The sequence below is a fragment of the Schistocerca piceifrons genome, chromosome 8 (genome assembly GCF_021461385.2).
Source record: "Schistocerca piceifrons isolate TAMUIC-IGC-003096 chromosome 8, iqSchPice1.1, whole genome shotgun sequence".
Taxonomy (NCBI): Eukaryota; Metazoa; Arthropoda; class Insecta; order Orthoptera; family Acrididae; genus Schistocerca; species Schistocerca piceifrons.
The window spans coordinates 2,496,172-2,517,025 of record NC_060145.1 but is presented as its reverse complement, the minus strand read 5'-3'; the positions used below and the strand labels follow the sequence as shown (position 1 = coordinate 2,517,025).

At 47.2% G+C, this 20,854-nt stretch overlaps 1 protein-coding gene across 1 annotated transcript in view; it reads right to left on the bottom strand.

Moving 5' to 3' along the window:
* The window catches only part of LOC124711474, a 188,093-nt gene that overhangs the window by 152,689 nt on the left and 14,550 nt on the right, over positions 1–20,854 (bottom strand). Inside the window, exons 2-3 of the mRNA XM_047241580.1 lie at positions 19,940–20,212; positions 6,803–7,216 (exon numbers count right to left, since the gene is read on the bottom strand). Of these exons, the coding sequence (XP_047097536.1) occupies positions 6,803–7,216; positions 19,940–20,212 (687 nt within the window). The remainder of the gene's footprint in view (positions 1–6,802; positions 7,217–19,939; positions 20,213–20,854) is intronic.

Sequence of the window (20,854 nt, the reverse complement as noted above, 5' to 3'; positions counted from 1 at the left end):
AGCCACCTTGAACACTTCTAAATAAAACTTGAAGAAGGAACCACTTCGTGGCATTCATTTCAGAACTGTTCCAGAGATTCGACAGGCAGTAGACCGCTCCATTCGCGCCATCAACAGAACAGGCTCTGCTAACGGCACACTACGCCTTCCACATCGCTGGCAACGGGTTCTGCACAACGCTGGTGACTACTCTGAAGGACAGTAACATGTGCAAACATGTAACTCTTTTGTATCGGTTGTGAACAAATAGTTGCCACTATTTAAGTTCCAACCCTCGTAGATACATGTTTCAAAATTTTGCTGTCCTTCAGAATAGTCACCAGCATTGTGTACAACCCGTTGCCAGCGATGTGGAAGTCGTAGGATACCCTTAACAGCGCCAATTACGTTGATAGTTCGAGTGGAGCGTTCTACGCTGAGGCGACAGAAATCACCAGATACCTCCTCATATCATGTCGCACCTCTTGTTGCCCTGCGTAGTGCAGAAACTGGACGCGGCATGGACTCAACAAGTCGTTGGAGGTCCACTGCAGAAATACTGACATGTGCCTCTGCAGCTACCATAATTGCGAAAGTGTTGCCGATGCAGGATTTTGTGCACGAACTAACCTCTGGATTGTGTCCCATAAATGTTCGATGGTACTCAGGTCGACCGGTCTGGGTGGCCAAATCATTCTCTCGAATTGTCCGGAAAGTTCTTCAAACCAAAAACAAAGAGTTGTGACCCGGTAGCACGAATAGCTGCAAATAGTCTCCAAGTAGGCGAACATAACCATTTCCCGTCAATGATCAGTTCGGCTGGACCAGAGGACCAGTCTGTTGTGTATAAAGACAGCCCACACAATTATGGAGCCACCACCAGCTTGCATAGTGTCTTGTTGACAACTTGGGTCGGTGGCTTCGTGGGATCTGCAACACGCTCGAGCTCTACTATCAGCTCTTGCCATTTGAAATCGGGACTCAATTGAACAGGCCACGGTTTTCCAATCGTGTAGGGCCCAACCGATATGCTCACGAGCCTAGGACAGGTGCTACAGGTGGTGTTGTTGTGTGCTGCCATAGCCCATTAACGGCAAATTTCGCCACACTGCCCTAATGGAAACGTTCGTCGTACGTCCCACATATATTTCAGCAGGTATTTCACTCAGTGTTACTTGTCTCTTAGCACTGACAACTCTACGCAGACGCCGGTGCTCTCGATCGTTAAGTGAAGGCCGTGGGCCAGTATGTAGTCCGTGGTAGGAGGTAATGCGTAGGAGGTAATGCCTGAAACGTCGTATTCTGGGCACACTCTTGACGCTGTGGTTCTCGGAATGTTGAATTCCCTCACAGTTTCCGAAATAGAATGTCCCCCTAGTACCACTGCACGTTCCAAGTCTGTTTTCCCATCATGCGGTCATTAACACGTCGGAAAGCTTTTCACATGTATTACCTGAGCTCAAATGACGGCTGCGCCAATGCACTGCCCTTATATACCGTGTGTAGGCGATACTACCGCAATCTACACATGTGCGTCCCGCTATCCCATGACTTTTGTCACCTCAGTGTATGGCCCGTCGTCTTGCAGGACAGTGGTCGGGCGCATACAAATTATGGTGCAAGATGTGACTGATCTATTCGGTCTGGTGGACTGAGAACTGGTGTACCACCCACCACAGTCCCCAGATATCAGCTTCTCAACTTGATTCCTACGTCGCAGGAATCACTTCAGGCGTTTGTTGACACTGTTAAAGTTGGAATCGTATAGTGTGAGTAGTGCAGTCAGTCTTTCCTGAGGAATGGTTTGATGCGGTCTGCCACGAATTCCCTCTGTTGTGTCAGCTGCTTCATCTCAGAGTGATGTTCTCTGTTATGTGTGGGATGTATCCCAGTCAAAGATACGATATCATACGCTGTCTGTTTTCAGTAGCTTCGCAGTTATATTTGTTTTGTAACATTTCCCGTCTACATAAATTAGTAAAACTGAACTTAACTGACATGATTCCATGAACTGCAGCCATAATCTTTCGACAGACGTTTCATGTCGCATGTTTCTTTCACATTATCGTTTTACGTACATATTGCTGAACAAATGTCAGTAAATCACAAGAATTTATACATCTTAGTGCTAGAGTAGAGAAGTAGCGCTGACTATCTGCCGAAACGAAGAAAGAACTTCTCTATCTAAATAGGTATATAAAGTTATTGCGGTTCTATATTCACGTCTGTTTTATGTAAGTGTGACAGTTCATATCTGTTTGTGTAATTAAGTCTCCTGTCATAAGCAAGAATAGAAATTAGGCTAGCCACGTGTAGGTTAGGCCAAACTATTTGTCCAGAACTGAATTATTTTGGCGAAGCAATAGCAGGGGAAGAGATACCATTTTGTGTGTCTACATTTTCGTGAAAGCTATCCCAAGATAATCAGGCGTGCTTCAGCAGTAGGATTCCAGTGTTATGCATGTGGTCTGCGAGACAGATGAAATCAGTTATAACTCTTTCAACTTCCACTGAGAAGCGCAAGACATAATGCTTCTGGTGTACCATTTCTCAGTTGTTTCAGTATGGCTCTATAATTCCTCATCACAAGACACCGATATACTCGGTCTAAATAAGTTGCTTTGATGTTCAGAGGATAAGAAATATCCTTTAGAAAAGAAGACATATATCGTGTTTTGCCCACATGCCCAGCTTGATAGCAAAATGACCTATTAAAAAGAAAGACAAACTACCTGAGCTCATTACTGGTGCAGAAAGGATCAAATGGGCTAGAGAAAGTGTATTAACAAGAAACGAGCTAAGAAAAGAATCAGACCTCGGAATAATTCAAGAGATATCCACTAGATGGAATCCAGCCCTCTGTATAATCGAAAGACTTTTGACTCTGGGGTCAGGAATACTCTCTCTCCCTCCCTCCCCTCCTCTCCCCTCCCTCATATGTGTGTGTGTGTGTGTGGGTGTGTGTGTGTGTGTGTGTGTGTGTGTGTGTGTGTGTGCGTGTGTGTGTGTATGTGTCGAGGATGATTGCTTAGGAAAAGACAAAAAATAGCTGGCCGCTGCTCATTGTTTTCGAGTTGAGACACTTCCTAATGACTTCATTGTCGACAAGAATTAATTTCAAACTTCGATCCTTATTTAAATCATTTTTCAGTACAGCTCGTCATTGTGAACAGTTATTGGTGACTACTGAGCTAACAGTTCAGAGAAGAGGAGACCAAAAGCTTTTGATATGTGACGCTATTTAACAATGACGAAGATAAAGTGAGTGGATTATATAACTAATGAAGAGGTACTAAATCGAATTTGGGAGAAAAATTGTGGCACAGCTTGACTAAAAGAAGGGGCTGGTTGACCGGACACATCCCAATGCATGAAGGAATGATCAGTATAGTAATGGCGAGATGTACCGAGTCGTTATAATTATGCTTTACCTATTTAACACGTTATAACACGGAAGTAATTACCGTACGAGTACCAAACTTGGTAGCAATAATATGGGATGCAGGGTTTGCACGCGTCACAGCGCCACCGTCCAGTTCCAAATATGGCCACCAAGTGCCGTGATCAGTCATCGTGATCTCACAGACCTGATCAGTCGTAGTGCACTTGGCGTGTCAACATGAGCTTGGACAAAAGGAGCAGAGCATTACTGGTGAAGCTCTGTTATCAGAACGCTGCAGCTGCACTTCGAGAATATCGCCGGCTGAAAGGATTACGGAATGGTCCTCTCTCTCTGTCCACCTGCTGTGCGGAGCATCATGATGAAGTTCGAATCAAATGGAGAACTGGGCGTCGCTCCAGGAAGAGGCCGATGGCTGCTTGCACACAGGTGGTTGGTGAACTCGATGTTGCCGTGGCAGACAACGCTGCGCCCAATGCCCGGTCGTCAGGCTGCGCGCGTACCGTGTTACGTCCCGTGACCCACAGTATGCAAAGTGCTTCGAATCATTGTCAAATGGTATCCGTAAGAGATTCATTTCTCCAGCAGCTTGCACCATAGGATGCACAACGACGTGTAGACTTTGCTCTCCACTTTCATGCTAGGACTGACATTAACGAGGGATGGTCCTGGACCATCCTATGCGCTCTCTACTTTCATGTAAGGATTGATGTTGACAAGGGCTGGCCCTGGACCATCCTGTGGACAGACGAAGCTCATTTTTCTCTGACAGGTGAGGTGAACTCACAGGATTGCCGAGTGTGGGAATCTTCACCTCCTGTCACTGTGCATGAAGTTCCTCTGTGTGATGAACGCGTCACCGTATGGTGTGGCTTCACAGCTACTTTCATCGTTGGCCCATTCTTTCTTGAACAGGTTGGCGCTCGAGGACCAAAGGCGTGCAGTGTGACTGGCCAGCATTACTGCTATATGCTTCGCCAGCGTGTCTTACCCGCTCTACAGAAGAGAGACAAATCGAACTGAACAGTTTTCATGCAAGATGAGGCCCCACCGCACACCGCTAGTGAACATCACCAGCTTCTCCGAAATACAGTTGGAAACGCTCGAATTATCAGCCGATTGTTTCCAAATGCTTGGCCGGCACGATCACCTGATCTCACTCCCTGTGGTTTCTGGTCGTGAGGCAACCTGAAGGACAGGGTTTAACAGGGGAACATTCACACATGTGCTGATCTGAAACGAAGCAAAACCAGAGAGGTAGCTAGCGTACCTACGGCAATGCTTCGTTCTGCTGTGCAGAATGCAATTCTGCACTTTCAGACTCTCGTGGACAATGATAAGCGCCATATTGAGCCACTTTTGTAGCAGTAATGGTACAGTTATGTAATGGTGTGATGTACCGTAGCAGCACATTAAAAGTGTTTCAGTTGAATTCATTCTACATTATTTCTCTTTCTCATGTCCTTGACATTAATGCTACCAAGTTTGGTCCTCATACAGTAATTAGTTTCCGTGTTATAACCTGTTAAATAGGTTTTAAAAAAATGGCTCTGAGCACTATGGGACTTAACTTCTGATGTCATCAGTCCCCTAGAACTCAGAACTACTTAAACCTAACTAACCTAAGGACATCACACACATCCATGCCCGAGGCAGGATTCGAACCTGCGGTCGCGCGGTGCCGGACTGAAGCGCCTAGAACCGATAGGCCACCACGGCCGGCTGTTAAATTGGGAAAGTTTAATTATAACCATTCAGTACTTAGCAATATGAAATAATAATTGCGGAGGGAGACCAAGGCTTCACTATAATAAACATGTTTGAAGTTGTAACGCCTCCGTTTTTTATCCCGACCTGATCTGATCGAATAGCAGCCCAATATTTATTGTTAACATGACAGTGAACGTAATGGGGCTTGGTAATCGGAATTGACTGCTACGGAAGTTGTTACTTTCCAGTTCGTCCTGTTCAATACTATAATACTGAACGTATGGTAATAAGGAAACAACACAGTTTTACTAATTATGATCTTATATTCTTCTCAAAACACAAAAAGGAGACAGCCACTGAGCTCGTCATACGTATCTAATTACGGCTAATCTCAGCACAGGCTTTTTTCATTTGCCATTATCGCCACACGCTAATCCATCACTGCATCCAACACTGCAATCCAAGGTTAGGCCGGCGCGGTAGACGCGAAACTAAATATCGGAACTAATAACGTCACTGATCACTTTCTTAATGATACTTCATCACTTTCCCGGTATTTATTTATCATTTATGGGTCCAGCCACGGCCATGGTGACACCCTTCTCGGTTAAAAACCCTGTATTCCAATAATGACCTCCACACACACACTACTCCCGCAAACCACTCTGGCGCACCTCGACACTCGCTCTCGCAACACGTCACAATCGATTGTTCGCCCTATCGACCTGTGCCGAGTGCAAAGTTATAGTAAGGGCCTACGGACCCCTTACAGCCGGCCGCTGGTGGCCGAACGGTTCTGGCGCTACGGTCTGGAACCGCGAGACCGCTACGGTCGCAGGTTCGAGTCCTGCCGCGGGCATGGATGTGTGTGATGTCCTTAGGTTAGTTAGGTTTAAGTAGTTCTAAGTTCTAGAGGACTGATGACCACAGAAGTTGAGTCCCATAGTGCTCAGAGCCATTTTTTTTGGACCCCTTACAAAGTGGGGCTAGGATGCATTGTTTATAGAGAGATAGGGATGCTCATACTGGATGGACCAGCGTGGAGAGCTGCGTCAAACCAGTCCTGGAACTGAAGACCGAAATAACACCACCATTCAGCTTAACTATAATGAACAGTCGATTCTTGCTCCTGGAATGAAAGCCCCGGTAGCCATTGAGGGCAACGGGTTTGTCGACAGTATATGTATGGTGTCACCGCCAGACACCACACTTGCTAGGTGGTAGCCTTTAAACCGGCCGCGGTCCGTTAGTATACGTCGGACCCGCGTGTCGCCCGCCACACGGCAGGTCTAGTCTAGAGAGACTCCCTAGCACTCGACCCAGTTGTACAGCCGACTTTGCTAGCGATGGTTCACTGACTACATACGCTCTCATTTGCCGAGACGACAGTTTAGCATAGCCTTCAGCTACGTCATTTGCTACGACCTAGCAAGGCGCCGTGTTCAGTTACTGTTCTGAATAGATAATATTGTGAATCATGTGGCGCCAAGAGCGACGTCCATCATTAATGGATTAAAGTTGAGTATCAAACTAGCTACGTCCGCTTTCTGAATTCTAATTCCTTGTCATGTTCCAGACCTCACGTCAGTAGAGTCCTTCCCTTCTCACGCCAGCCTGCGTGAGCTAAAACGCGTGCATTTCGGCCTGCATTCGTAACACGGTGTTGGCTCTTGTGCCAACCCAACAATACGTTACAGCTGACCGCAGACTGACCTCCTTGTCGGCGAGTACGGTGGAGAGCGCGTGGGCGCCCTGCAGGAGGAACTGGACGCCGAGCGCGCGCTTGGTGGCGGGGTCGAGCAGCAGGCGGGTGACGTGCGCCTGCGTCAGCACGGTGAGGTTGGGGCGGCGCGCGCGCACCGGGCGCACGTAGGCGGCGTTGGCGCTGAGGCGGCGGCCGCGGCGCGCCGTGGCCTGCAGCAGCGCCACGCCCAGCTGGCGCGCGCCGTTCACGTCCGTCACGGGGAAGCCCAGCTGGCGCCACGCCTCGATCAGCGGCGCCACGTTCTCGTCCTGGTACGGGAACCACTCCACCGTCTGGTAGCCGCCGCGCCCGTGGAAGCCCGGGCTCTTCTTCACGATCTCCTCGTCCTCGTTGTCCTCGGACTTCTTGAAGTACGGCAGCACCTGCCAGCCGAGAGAATCACCGATCACGTGTACTGTTGAGATTACAGGGAGATGGCCCAGCAGCGCCATTTTTTGTATGCCCAGACGGGTCAGTGGGTTGAGAGCTGTCAAGCAACGTGGAAACGTGCAAACAAGTCCCGATATGCTTCGTCACCTTCAAAGGGGTAGTATAGGAATGTGAGTGAGTTCGGACGAGAGAGAATGATTGGGCTCCAGGAAATGGGTTTGTCATACCGTGGCATTACGGCTCGTACGGGCATGCTGCCATGACAGTGATGTGTGTGTGTGTGTGTGTGTGTGGAACCAATGGATGAAAGAGGGTCGTACTAAGCGACACACAGTTACAGCACCCCACAATGTGACCACAGCATGAGATGAACTCGTCTGAGCTTCCTTGGGACCAGGAACAACATGATACTGAAATTTACAAAGCAGGCAGCTCCCAGCTCTTCAGCGATTTCATGCGTGGCGTACACATCGCCGAAGCTATTGCAGCACTTTCCTCCCTCCAGGGCTGCATTTTCTTCCCCGTCGCCCTCGCTCCCTATACTCGCTCCTTCCCTTGTGCCACCTGCTTCCCCTCTCTCGGTGTAACTGCTTGCGTCGGCTCGGCTATCCTCCTGGTTTCTGGTATTCCTTCCCATTTTTGTTCCTCTTGCTACTCTTTCTCACCTTTCCTCCAGCATTTTCGTCCCCTTTTAGTATTTGAGATCCCCTTTAAAATTTTCTCTCTGTAGTGTGAACCAACTTTGCGTTTTTGGCGTCGACCTTACCGCCGCCTCCATCATTTCTTGACGCCATTGTCTTTTAACTCTAGATAGCCAGCATGGTAGCCAGTCCATATGGTGACGGCGTTATGTACCCTCTTGGTTGACCCCGTCTCTCCCGCAAACACAGGGATCACACTTCTGGTATCCGAGCTGATACCTCCCTACATACTCTTAGGAGGGGTTGCTTGTCATTCGGGAGCATCAGAATTCCCACCAACAGCCACTATGCCAGATGCTCCTTGCTGTGGCAGGATGGTGCCCATGAGGAGAACCCCTGATCAAAGCGAGTAGTATCAGGGCGGACACTTTCCACCTGAAACCCATTAAATTTCGGAATACTGGCTGTCTCTTAAGTTGATAATGGATCTTTGAATGCTGCTTCTAATAACCCTGTGGCCTTCCCTTCCCTGACTACACCGTAGGAAGAGAGCCAGCCTCACTGGCTTTCAGTGAAATCCTTTCCCCACTTCCTGGTATGCACTAGGACTGACGTGAATACTTGCATCATCACCAGAAACTATTGAAAGCAAGTTTGATTAAGTGGACTCTCCGAGTAAGATGTGCTCAGTATCGCTGTTGATAAGAACTTTTCTGGCATCCAATCTGCTGCACTTCAAGACTGTGACCGTCTCGGTGACGTCCTGGTGTCCACTACACCCCACAAGTATTTGAATGGTTCAGGAAGCCATTTTTCATAGAGACTTCTTCCTCAAACTGGTGAGAAACTCCAGGCCATTCATTTTGTTTGGGAGAACTGCATTGATACAAGCGCCTGTATTCCGGCATTTGACGAGTACATCCTCTCAGAGAAGGTCAGGGTTATTTATTATCAGTGTAAAATGAAGCTGTACATCCCAGCACCCACGAAGTGTTTTCGGTGTTTGCGTTTCAGACAGATGTATTCCTGCTGTACAGCGCACCCTGTGTGCAGTGAATATGGACACCCACTCCATGTGGGGAGCCCTTGTGTTCTATCATCCGTGTTTGTCAATTGTCACTACCATCATTCTCCACACTCACCAGAGTGTCCGGTTTATAAGAAGTAAAGGAAGATACAGGAGTATACGTTCCTTGATTGTTTGTCCTACACTGAGGTTTATCAGAATTATGACCATCTTCCCCCTGTGTCCGTGACATCTAACTTTGCCTCTTTTACGTCCTTTCCCCTTCCTCCTTCCTTCTCCTTGCTCCAGTCCCGCCGCCTCTCCTCTCCCCCTCCCCAGTGGCTCTCACCACCTTTCACTCCAGGTGTCCCTCCCCTATTCTTCGATGTCTGCTGGTGATGGGGCCCCATCCCAGGACCCCTCCCCCAGGTCTCTCCCTGACCAGAGGCCTCCTGCCACAAGTGACTGTGGGAACCACAGTCTATGCGACCCATGATCGCTGAAGCCTGTTCTCTCCAGACCCTGCCCTTCTCGACCTACAGAGGAGAAGAAGAAGAAACATAAGTCCCAAGTCAAGGCCCCTCTGCTGCTCCCAGAGGTGCTGACTGCCCCACACAACCTGAGTCAGACGTCATGTGTATGGATGTCACCCAGTTCTTATTGGTGACAGATGGGTCCCAGCAGTGTGACCCATTTTGGGCCGTTCACCTCCTATTTGAATCTTAATTCCGTGCTTATTTAGTGGAATTGTAATGGATACAACAATCAGTTTCCAGAGCTACAATACCTTATTTCCTTTCACTCTACAGCGTGTGCCATTCTCCAGGAATTTCATTTTACTGATGTTCACTTGTCTTCCCTTTGAGAGTTCTGCACCTTCTGTCGGAACTGGGTCAGCCTTTGAGGGCTTCCAGTGGGTCTACACATTGTTCCGAACTGACTTTGTTAGTATATGGATCCCTTCATACGAAACTGGAAGCAGTTGCTGTTTGGGTCCACTTGGAATCTGCAGTCAGTGTTTGCAATTTCTGTCTCTCTCCCAACAGACCATCTATACCTGCTACCCCAACTTCCCTCCTACAACAACTACCACCTTCCTTCCTCCTCCCTAGTGTGGTTGTGCTTTTTCTTCTAGTCGGGGTCTCCTCATAGACCATGACTTGGTACTTTCTTAATGATAGTTGCCCTACCCATTTCAGTGCCATGTATGAAACTTTCTCTGCCATAATTTTCTCGCTGACTTCTCCCATTTTCCCTTCATTATACTGGTCGCTGCACAACTACCTCTGCAATAGTAACCACTTCCTGGTGGTTCTCTCTTCCTTTCCCGCCTTCTAATGGTCAAGTTAGCCCACTGGGCTTCCCATTGCGAAAATTGACTTCTGTATACCTTTCAGGTCATGTTTACCCCATCTTTTCAGGTTGTATTGAAGTCGTCCGTGACGCCTGATATAATTATTCGCGCCTTGGGCATTTGCCGTACCCAGCTTGATGGGCTCCTTTCGCCACTGTTTGGTCTCATGGTGGAGCAAGCCATTGTCAACACCATCTGTGTTCGCAGTCGGCCCTTGCAATGCCTTAAGTGGCACCTGTCCTACGCCAGTCTTATCACTTTTAAATGTCTTCATGCCAAGGCCCATTGCATAACTAAACAAAGTAAGCAAGTGTTTTAGGAATGTTGGCCTCCTCTCTAGGTTCTTTTGTCCTTCATTACAGATATGGGTTAGACTCCTTACCCTCCAATTTTGCTAATGGCAGTCTTCCATCCCGAGCCTTCGCCTTCCAGGTGGTCTTTACATGGATCCATTGCTTCTCGCAGAACACCTTGCGACCCATTTTACGCTACCATTGTATCAGCCTCTTATTCAGTTCCCTTCCTCCTTCAGAAACAGCAGTCTGAAACCTCCCACTTATGTTTTATCACTTGTCAGGGAGAAACCTACAATGAACCTTTCTATGAATGGGAACTTCTTCTGGCTGAACTTCTTCTGGCTGAACTTCTTCTGGCTGAGCTTCTGGTCCTCTCCGCTTCCCACGAGTCAGGCCCCTTTTCGCCAGTTCCGATCCCACCAGTCACTCCGAATTTGGGTTGGCAACATTGCAGCTCTCGGCAGACCCAGTAGAATTGGCTCCACAGGACTGGGTATTAAATGCGCTCCTGTTTTGTGTTGCTATTAATGGACACATGTTCTCCATCATACCATCACTCACCTGTGCTCTGTATGTTGATGATTTCTGAACTTGGAGTAGTTTCCTCTCGGTGGCCACTGTGGAGCAACAGCTCCATGGTGCCATCCATGTGGTTACTCTCACACGATTTTCAGTCCCCTATAAATCACGTGTCGTGCATTTCTGTCGTCATATTGTTGTCTATCTTGATCTGGAGCTCTGCCCTTGTCTTCCATTTCTTTTTGACAACAGGCTTACTTGGTTGACCCATATCTGCCATCTGAAGATTGGCAGTCTCCATAAACTCAATGTCCTTAGATTTCTTGCCCACACCTGTTAGGGCAAAGATCATTCTACTCTTTTCTGCATTTATTGGACCATAGTTGTATCTCGTCTGGACTATGCTTATCAACAAGTTTATGGCTCAGCTGCCCTTTCCACACTGCTCCTCTTGGATCCTGTCCACCATCGTGGTATCTTTGGCTACTGGTTCCTTTAACACGACTCCTGTCAATAGTCTCCTTCCTGATACTGGGACCTCTGTCCCACTTTCAGTTCAGTGGTAGTAGCTCCTGGTTTCCTATGCCATCGCTATCTGCTCTTTATTCCGATCTTTTTGTGGCTTTGGGACGTCAACCACCTACTGCTCCACTGAGGTGGGTTTACTGATTGGGCCCAACCTCACTTCTCTCTGCCATGATTTCATCTTCCCTGTTTGGCTTGTTCTCCCGAACACCCCTCCCCCCATTGGTTAGTTCCTTGGCCCCAGATTTGGATGGATCTCTTCTGGTGTCAGAAAGCCTTCATTGCTCCTGCCCACTTTTGCAGGAATTTCCGTATGCTGAATCTGCCAGTCACATGGGGTATGCCGTAACATCTTCTGGTGGCACAGAATACCACATCTTGCCTGCCACAGGTGGGATGTTTACTGCAGAATTGATAGCCACCTATTGGGCCCTCTGCCTTACTAAACAGTCCTCGCTCACTCGAGTTTTGTTGTGCATGGATTTGATGAGTGGCTTTCATGCTATTGCTCAGTTTTTTTTCCCACCACCATTTTTTCTGTACCATTCATGACCTTCTAACCAGTTTTGTTCATCCTGCTCATCCGAATGATTTCATTTGGTTTTCCAGCCATGTTGGTATCCTGGGCAAGGAGGGGGGGGGGGAGGGCAACCACCTACCATGATTCCTCTGGGGCACATTTACATCTTCACGTCAGATTCCTTTTTGCTCAGTTTGTTCACTCATGGGCTGTAAGGGGACTCCCACCATTTGATGTTCTTCCCAACACCTCTATTGTGGGATATCTACTATCCACAGCCATCTTTGTGTTGGCGATATGAGGATCACCCATGGTTATTTGCTCCAGAATGACCTCCCCCTCCCCTCTTTGTATTCACAGGGTCCCCTCACAGTGATCCATATTCTGTTGGACTACCCCGCCTTTTGGCACTTCACACTAATTACGCTCTCCCATCTTTCTTGCCTGGGTATTTGTGGATGAACCTTGCATGGTTACACCCATTCTCAGTTTCCTTCGAAAAGTGTTTTTTTTTTCAGATTTAAGTACCCAAATTTGCCTCTGGAACTGGAGTCCCTCGATTATCGTTGGCATTGGTTTGGAAGACCTTTTGACCTTGCCTCCACAACAGCCAGGTTTGCCTCCCTTTTCCCTATGTTTTGTTTGGTCTTTTGTTTCTCCTTTTCTGGAGTCTGATAACATCATGGTATCATGGTGAGGATGAGTGCAGGCGTTTGGGGGCGCCCCTTGCCCTCACCCTTCCCCCCCCTCCCTCCCCCCCCCTTGTATTGTTTACTCTCCCTGCCGCACCGACACTCCTTTTTCCTCTTTGTTTGCCCATTTTCCTTTCTCATCGACTGCACTGTGCTGTTTGCGTTGTTCCTCCATCAGCTTCTGTCACCTTTGATTGTGGGACCAATGACCTCGCTTTTTTTTTCGGCTCCCCGCCCCCGCCCTGCAGTCAACCTGCCAACCTAGCAACTATTTACCAAGCACCAGAGATGTGTAGTTTCGAACAGACTGCCTGCGTTTTGGATTTGCTTTCTTTTAACTGACAGTAAAGTTGTTAATTTATAGTTTAGTGGGCTATCGTTAGCATTATATGCTCCTGTAAAATCTAAGCCCAGACATCTGTAGATACACAGGTGGTGCAAAACCTTTTTGATTTGTTGATTGATGTGACAATGGGAAAAATGTGTGCCATTTGCAGTCAGTGTAAATAAAGAAATACGTGCGGCACCTGCAGCTATGTGATTGAAGCGCATGATAATTATTTTAATTTCCACAAAATTTGTCTATTTTGGGTCGCAGCCAAATTAATGGAAATTAGCCTTTACAAAATTACTTAGTAAGTATTTGAAGTGAACCGAAATATCTATCAGATTTTCGTTACACTTTAAGAATGAAAATAAATTATTAAAATGTCCATGCTTTTAATGATGACCTCAGCATTATTCATTACTCTCAAGAAAATTGGAATGTAGGAGGTGGACTTTTGTAGAGGTACATTATCGTGTTTCATTACCAAGAGGTGTGTGGCTTCAAGTGACTCATAGTTTTCACTCTGCATGTGTGACGCTGCACACCTAGGTGTTTACATGAAAGCTGTGGCAGGACCTAGCTGGACCTGACATCTGACAGCGGTGACTGTGACTGCTTATGCTCACAATCAAAATGCTGAGCAACTTTCCAGCAGACTGTGCAGTGCACGACACCAGCTGTAGCAGCAGAGTCCTGTCTGCTCTCCAGTGTTCTCTGACATTCTGAAAAACTTGTCCTGAGTATGCCCTTTCGTTTGATTAGCCAGCTCAAATACTTCATCCTGTCAGTCAAATTATATTAAATCAACTTCGGACGCCCGAAGCAACTTTTATTTTCCCAGACTAAATCCACACGCACGAGACAATCAATATTCTCCCAAAAAGCATTTCAGAGTAATTCTTAGTCTTCCGTTACCTCTCCCTCAATCTGCAAACTCTGTATCCTATTGGCCCTTAGTTAGTGCCCACCCTAGGGATGTGCGATGTTAGCATATCATCGATGCTGATTTTGATTTCTTCGTCAATGTCTGATCATCGATGGCTGATAATAATCGACCATAAAATATCGATTTAAATGATGAATTTCTGGAATAGCGTTTGAAGCAACATACAAATACATCTGACATCTTTTTTATTAATCTATAAATACAACAACAATTATCATTACAAATGTCACAACACTTCATTTAAAGTGGCTAAAAGCCATTTTAATGATATACACCTCTGATGGCGTCAGCGTGGCGTCGATCTGTAGTATTATAAAAACTGAATAAATTCTCAACTGCCAAGATCGCAAAAATCATTTATACATATAGATGACCGGTTTTGGCATTTGTCTGTTGCCATCTTCGGATCTGCAAAAGCTGTGGCCGAAAATGCTATGATACAGGATGCTAGGACAGCACCACACATAATTATGTCAAAAATTTACAGTACATGAAATAACATCATTACATTATCTCCTCCGTCTGCACTATAAGTGATGCTATACAATGGATGTCCGTGTTGGTATAGTGAGCTACTCTGAAAGTAGTCATGTCAGTTTTAAAATAACAGCTATGTACACACACATTATTGCGCCGATTACAAGTGCTCACATTCATCACCACTTCCCAACTGGCAGATCCCAGCGTGAACGTCCTTAGTGATGTGTAAGTACATCACGTGGCGCAGTGGTAGAACAAATCCATACTGTCATCTCACATCATCTTAACGCCAACCTTATTATCATAACATATAGCCAAGGCAGTATTCCATATTTTCAAAAAAACTGTCTGTAAAGCAGTATGCTACATTCATAAAACGTAATTTTTACGTAAACGTTTTTATATCATTTTAGAAAATTTCTAAAAACATTTTATAAACATTCTTCATAATTCTTTACCCAATTTTCGTTTATACAAAATCGTAAGCAATATGACAATGTATAACCACTCAAAAATTCAGCTAATGTACAGATAGTGGCAGCATATACAGGTTGATTTTAGTAGATCCAGCAATAGCTCTATGTCTGCAGACACAGACTGATATTTCATCAAGAATACATTCAAGTTATGTGTACCAACAATGGAGATATTTCGCATTTGTGGTTTTGTTGTCAATTGCGATGTTTACTTGAGCTCATCCATGACAACACGTTACTCGAGGTTTTGGTATTTATTCAGTGTTCATATTTAATGAAGTTTCCCCTTCGGTGTGTTGCGTTGTTGATAGAGAGAGCTAAACAGCTCGAATATTTCTGTGCAGTTTTTTTAACTTTGAATAGTTACTAGCAGTGATATGATTTCATCATCTGGAAGACTATCTTTCTGGTAATAACTGAATTGTGATGGTAGGTCCTTTTGTGCTCCTGTTTAAAAGGTATTCCGTTCTTTTACTACTTTATAACGTTCACCCCATAAATCAAATTTTGTATCTCTCTTTTCCCTGCAATGCAAAAAATGTAGCTCATCTACACTGATAGCCATTTCAACAGCTGCAAGGAAATGCTTGATTGTTTTGATCGCCTTCGAACAGGCCAAAACATCTTGAAAGCTTATGTTCAGGAATCTGGTATCGAGCATCGTTGATATGGCTAATATCTTAAGGTGATCAGCTAGTAGTAAGAACATTTTTTATTTCTGTTGTGCAATTCCTCTTCGGTAGCCTGTATTGGTTGCATGCCAGATGTTTTGATATTCAACGTACTAGTTACTGGCATTACTTTACTGCTTCAACTTACTTTTCTCTGTAAATTTCACGAGTAGACACTTCTCTAGAGTGTCTTAGAAAAAGTGGTCAGTATTCGGGGATATGACAGGAACGATCATGGGTTTCAGAAACCATGTTTATTGAACTGTTTTCTTCGGAATGAACGTTCCTGTCATATCTCTGAATGTTGACCGTTCTTTCTGGGACACCTTTGTAGGCCCCAGTACATCACTATCTCTCAGATCTGAGACGATTAGTGTAGATGGTGTACTATCATGGCTTTTAATGATATTATTCACCGGACGCTGCTCTAGAAGTGAAAGTTGAATTCTGTTACTGAATACTTTTTGAATTAGTTTGAGTTCTGGTTCTTTTTTTACCTCGTCATTTGATATTACAGTTTTTTAGCCTATTTCACAAAATTCTCCGCCCCAGTAATCAGTTTAGGCAGTTTGTCGTTTCAACAGATCTCTTTGCCACGAAATTTGGCTTATGGCCAAAAGAAGATATACGACTTCTTCTTACGCGTGGTATTTGCACCCCTTTAACTACTGCAGCCATGTTATGAGGCATAAAGTGAAAGTATATGGCTCCAAAAACGTTTTAAAGTCTCAAATATCTATGATGTGTATATGCAGACTGAAAAGACGAACGAAAATTTGTCCCGAGGCTCGGAATTGAACCCAGGTCTCCTGCTCACTAGGGAGATGCGCTAACCGCCACGCGACCTGTGATGTACGTACTGTAAGACCTTCAGTACACACACCACCAGATTATTTGACTTGTCACTCTAACGAAGAAGGCGAGTGTCAGCAATATGTCTCGTGGTCTCATTGTGACGTGTTTATCTTCTGCCGTTAGGTCAGACGATTGAAATGCCACTTGCACGCTTAGAGTAGCAGATTGCCGGTGACCACCTTTAAACAGAACTTGATTAATTTTCACACACATTTATTAAAATAATAACAAGCATAAAAATTACTTAACTTGGTTCTGGATTCTATTTACAATTGACACTCTGAAGTTCCTTTGGTATTGGTACCTTAATCTTATTCTCACATATATCTCTGATACTTGACAAAAGTTTATCTTCATGGCTACCTACAGGAACATGGTAATCTTATTAGGCGCAGACTGAAACTTGACTATAGACTGGTACAGACAAATGTAGAACTCGTACCGACTGGTACAGACAAATGCAGACTGACTAATCGGAGGTCTGTACACTCGTTATAATACCTCGCGCGTTCATGTATCACTGCGCGAGTGTGATCCGCGAGGAGAAAAGGTTCTACGTTAGCAGCAACCTCATTGGCTGCGTTACATATTAATACGCGGATCGGCGGAAGCAGAATTTGGTCCGTCTCTATGGCAGCGTCATGTCGTAGTGCGGAGACAGACGAGTGCTGCGCCTGCGCTGTTGTGCATAGCGGAGCGCGCTCTAGTGGGAAAGTTGTGTACGTGCTGACTACGCGGAACTATGTACACAACACCACCCTAGTACATTGGCTTTTCACAGCTGCACAGACTATCCTGGCATGCCTCCCTCCTCAGTCCAAATTCCTATTCACTGATGAGCCCGTCCGGTATTCCCCTAAACTTGAACAGCATTGCGTATGCTCCCCAGGTGTGTCGGAATAGCACTTCAGAATCGAACGAAACGGGGGATCGTGCCTCAAACCCAGGCATAGGTGCTTTAATCCAATAAAGCTATATGTCTCCAGAGAGATTTGATCCTGAAATGTACACTCCTGGAAATTGAAATAAGAACACCGTGAATTCATTGTCCCAGGAAGGGGAAACTTTATTGACACATTCCTGGGGTCAGATACATCACATGATCACACTGACAGAACCACAGGCACATAGACACAGGCAACAGAGCATGCACAATGTCGGCACTAGTACAGTGTATATCCACCTTTCGCAGCAATGCAGGCTGCTATTCTCCCATGGAGACGATCGTAGAGATGCTGGATGTAGTCCTGTGGAACGGCTTGCCATGCCATTTCCACCTGGCGCCTCAGTTGGACCAGCGTTCGTGCTGGACGTGCAGACCGCGTGTGACGACGCTTCATCCAGTCCCAAACATGCTCAATGGGGGACAGATCCGGAGATCTTGCTGGCCAGGGTAGTTGACTTACACCTTCTAGAGCACGTTGGGTGGCACGGGATACATGCGGACGTGCACTGTCCTGTTGGAACAGCAAGTTCCCTTGCCGGTCTATGAATGGTAGAACGATGGGTTCGATGACGGTTTGGATGTACCGTGCACTATTCAGTGTCCCCTCGACGATCACCAGTGGTGTACGGCCAGTGTAGGAGATCGCTCCCCACACCATGATGCCGGGTGTTGACCCTGTGTGCCTCGGTCGTATGCAGTCCTGATTGTGGCGCTCACCTGCACGGCGCCAAACACGCATACGACCATCATTGGCACCAAGGCAGAAGCGACTCTCATCACTGAAGACGACACGTCTCCATTCGTCCCTCCATTCACGCCTATCGCGACACCACTGGAGGCGGGCTGCACGATGTTGGGGCGTGAGCGGAAGACGGCCTAACGGTGTGCGGGACCGTAGCCCAGCTTCATGGAGATGGTTGCGAATGGTGCTTGCCGATACCCGAGGAGCAACAGTGTCCCTAATTTGCTGGGAAGTGGTGGTGCGGTCCCCTACGGCACTGCGTAGGATCCTACGGTCTTGGCGTGCATCCGTGCGTCGCTGCGGTCCGGTCCCAGGTCGACGGGCACGTGCACCTTCCGCCGACCACTGGCGACAACATCGATGTACTGTGGAGACCTCACGCCCCACGTGTTGAGCAATTCGGCGGTACGTCCACCCGGCCTCCCGCATGCCCACTATACGCCCTCGCTCAAAGTCCGTCAACTGCACATACGGTTCACGTCCACGCTGTCGCGGCATGCTACCAGTGTTAAAGACTGCGATGGAGCTCCGTATGCCACGGCAAACTGGCTGACACTGACGGCGGCGGTGCACAAATGCTGCGCAGCTAGCGCCATTCGACGGCCAACACCGCGGTTCCTGGTGTGTCCGCTGTGCTGTGCGTGTGATCATTGCTTGTACAGCCCTCTCGCAGTGTCCGGAGCAAGTATGGTGGGTCTGACACACCGGTGTCAATGTGTTCTTTTTTCCATTTCCAGGAGTGTATACCAATACAGCTGAAGAGCCTCTGCAATGCTGTTCGTTTTTAGGGAAATACCAAGTGGGTTCAGAGGTGAATGAGAATTTGGACTGAGGACAGAGGAGTGCTAGCGTAGCCTGAGCAGCTGTGCAGAGCCACTCCACCGTTCCAAGGTGGCGCAGGGGTCAGCGCGTCTGCCTAGTGAGCACGAGGCTCGGGTTGGAATTCTGGCCACGGTACAAATTTTCATTCGTGACTTCAGTCTGTGTGTATACATTACGAGACTCAAGACCTATGGTAAAGGCAAGAGCCTGGTTGTAAGTTGGCGAAGCTGTGAAACTTCCGGGCAGATTAAAACTGTGTGCCGGACCGAGACTCGAAATCGGGACCTTTGCCTTTCGCGGGCAAGTGCTCTACAGACTGAGCTACCCAAGTAGGATTCACGCCCGTCCTCACAGCTTTAATTCCGCCAGTACCTCGTCTCCTACCTTCCAAACTTTGCAGAAGCTCTCCTGCGAACCTTGCAGAACTAGCACTCCTTGAAGAAAGGATATTGCGGAGACATGGCTTAGCCACAGCCTAGGGGATGTTTCTAGAATGAAGCTGTGTTCCGAAAACTATTCGTTTAAATAGCGAAAAAGTTATTGACAGTGGTGGCAAACAGCCTGTAGGCTTTTGGCCAACATACGAAGAGGGTATTCTGCCTTAAGCGTCTATGTTAAAGGGTTTCACGGTCGATATTGAAACATCGATGCGCAACGTCCCAGTATCGATATTTTATAAATATTGAGGACCATCGGACATGCTTATCCTAGGCTCATCCATTGTGCGTGCAGACGAACAAGTGGGGATCCTTCCTCCAATTGCAATAGCACTTGAGGAGTCGCACCTGTAGCGTTCTTTACGGACAAGGTGCTCTCTTTCTAGTGATCAGGTTTTGCACTACGAGCTGCGCAGAGAGTGACGTCACGTTAGGTGGGGGTTAGTGGCCCGGTACTCACGCTCTGGTAGCCCCAGCCGTCGTTGCCCTTCTGCTCCCACTCGTCGTAGTCCCTGGGGTGTCCGCGCGCGTAGATCATGTAGTTGATGGCGGAGGAGCCGCCCATGACCTTGCCGCGCGCCCAGCCGCAGGAGCGGCCGCGGCGCGCCTTGCACGCGCGCCCGTCCGGCTGCGTGCGGTAGCGCCAGTCCAGGTTGCTGTTCTGCAGCAGCGGCGCCATCGCCGGCACCTCCGCCACCTCCGGCTCCTCCACGCCCGCCTCCAGCAGCAGCACCTGCCGAAGGACACACGGCTGTAGCCGCCATACCGCTCTGTTCCTAGATTAGCGTATCCGAAAGGCGCGGGACAGAATAACTATAACGACAACAAGGCAAGTCTCGTACACCGAGGCTCAATACCATCCTCTGTTGTGTGTCCGGATAAGTCACTGTCGCTAAAAACTTGATCAACAGCAGTGTGAACTCGAAGAGGTGAAGCAAAAGCTGTTATCATCACATGAGTAATTTCGAGCAGATTTCTTGTTGTTGTTATGGTCTTCAGTCCTGAGACTGGTTTGATGCAGCTCTCCATGCTACTCTATCCTGTGCAGGCTTCTTCATCTCCCAGTACCTACCGCAGACTACATCCTTCTCAATCTGCTTAGTGTATTCATCTCTTGCTCTCCCTCTACGATTTTTACCGTCCACGCTGCCCTCCAATACTAAATTGGTGATCCCTTGATGGCTCAGAATATGTCCTCGATCCGATCCCTTCTTATAGTCAAGTTGTGCCACAAATTCCTCTTCTCCCCAATTCTATTCAATACTTCCTCATTAGTTATGTGATTACCCATCTAATCTTCAGCATTCTTCTGTGGCACCACATTTCCAAAGCTTCTATTCTCTTCTTGTCCAAACTATTTATCGTCCATGTTTCA